This window comes from Fulmarus glacialis, unplaced genomic scaffold (genome assembly GCF_000690835.1).
Source record: "Fulmarus glacialis isolate BGI_N327 unplaced genomic scaffold, ASM69083v1 scaffold17943, whole genome shotgun sequence".
Taxonomy (NCBI): domain Eukaryota; kingdom Metazoa; phylum Chordata; class Aves; order Procellariiformes; family Procellariidae; genus Fulmarus; species Fulmarus glacialis.
The window spans coordinates 14,352-16,173 of record NW_009205045.1 but is presented as its reverse complement, the minus strand read 5'-3'; the positions used below and the strand labels follow the sequence as shown (position 1 = coordinate 16,173).

The following is a 1,822-nucleotide window of genomic DNA, read 5'->3' as shown; positions in this document are numbered from 1 at the left end:
TGCCTTTGCACAGTCATGCACTGTTCAGTGCGAAACTACAGCCCTACAAGGAAAACACTGCACAGGATTTGAGCAGGTAAAAAGTGTTATGGAGTTCAGGACTCTGGTTACACATTCATCCCCAAAGGAGTGCCAGGCTGCAGCACTAGAAGTGACCTGAAGGGGCAAGGGACAAGTACTGAGTCACTTCCCGTCCTAGATTTCACCCATCCAATTAACGGTTTACCCGAAGCTGAATGGCATGGAAGAACCACGGGTACAAAACAACTCCATCACCACCTCTCCCTCCTTACTGCTCTCCCCCATCTCCCTTCATCCCAGTGGAACAGGGGCTGGAGCCATGTTCAACCCAGTCTTGCTGCCTTGCCTTCTGCCATTCCTTCCTCTGCTGCTTCTCCTCTCTAATTACTCCTCCATCAGAGGTGGCCTCCTCCCACCCAACCCAAACACACACCTCAGCCCACGGTGCCCTTACTTTTCTACTCTATTTATGCACAATATCCCTAGTGTAGGAACCACATTCTCTTCACACCCCTCCTGCCTCGCTCCTATCTGATGTATTTAACAAGACCCACTGGATTCACTTGCCAGGCCCAGCCCACCCTGCCTGTCATCCATCACTCCCACTTCTGTGCAGCAGGACACCAGCCCCTGCCACCTGCTCATTTGATTTTTATTTTTGTGGTAACCTTTGTGCTTTGAAAACACCCTCCATACAACTGCATAACCCTCCTCCAAATTCTCCTTCACTTGGCAAGAGTGGGAGCACTGCCTAATGCTAAGCCATCCCTTCCCAGTATCCACGGTATCCATTTTTTGCCCTCCTCCCTCCGCCTATAACCATCTATTGCCCCTACTCTTACACTAAATCTCTCAGCTGTGGGTCAAACACTGCTGCCCTGTCCTGCCTGGGCAGTGCCTAGCTTTGCAGCACCGGCTGCAGGCTGGGACCAAGACTCAGGGTTTTGGAAAACAGAACTACCCAGCGTTCTGCCTCCCCTGGCCAGGAGCTGGCTGCAGCCCTTTGCCGCCGGCTGTCCTGCAGTGCCCTCTACTGAGCCAGAGACACCTGCTCTCCCGGGTCTCCACGCTGCTGCTTTCTGTAGGATAGTTCTCTACTGCTCCTTGTCCTAATTTGGCAGAACCACAAGATCCAATTCACTCCCCCGGTGCCAGCAGGCAGTGCCCAGGAAGAGCCATCTGCCACACGATGCGGCGTTTTGCCCTTTGCTGTCCCCCAATTTCTGGGTACAACGTTTTCACATCCAGTTGTTCCCAGCACCCAGGGGCTAATAAAGCAGAAAAGGCAAATAGGCAAGGTCCAGCCTTTTGCACTTGAAAAGCCTCATCACGGAGACCTCCCTGCTCAGCTCAAGGCCCAGGCATGGCAGGCGCCGGCACCACACCCACCACTCCCTGTGAGTGATAGGATGAATTTAGGCATAGAGTGCTGCTTTCTCTGTACCTGTGAGCAATCGTCAGAACGGTTTTGTCAGCAAAGCGCTGGCGGATGGTCTGCTGCAGCAGCTGGTCTGTCTTCTGATCCACGCTGGCCGTGGCCTCATCGATGCACAGAACCTGCCAGGGACAGAGAGTGAAGGAAGCTCCCAAGCACCACAGGGGAGACCCCATTCCCTGGCCAGGGACAGCCCAAGAAGGTAACACAGGTTGTCTGTTCCCACTACACCCCGATTCTGGAGCATGACCATCAGCAGTTCACCCTCCCCCTCGCTCCGATGGTGGCGAAGCACTCACCTTGGCCCGCGTCAGGAGGGCTCTTGCCAGACACACCAGCTGACTCTGTCCCAGAGACCGACTCTTT

The 1,822-nt window shown here is 54.4% G+C and overlaps 1 protein-coding gene across 1 annotated transcript in view; it reads right to left on the bottom strand.

Annotated features, from left to right (window-relative positions):
* The window catches only part of ABCC10 (ATP-binding cassette, sub-family C (CFTR/MRP), member 10), a 16,404-nt gene that overhangs the window by 1,075 nt on the left and 13,507 nt on the right, over window positions 1-1,822 (bottom strand). Inside the window, 2 exon segments of the mRNA XM_009575245.1 lie at window positions 1,466-1,578; window positions 1,756-1,822. The exon segment at window positions 1,756-1,822 is cut by the window's right edge and continues 14 nt beyond it. Of these exon segments, the coding sequence (XP_009573540.1) occupies window positions 1,466-1,578; window positions 1,756-1,822 (180 nt within the window).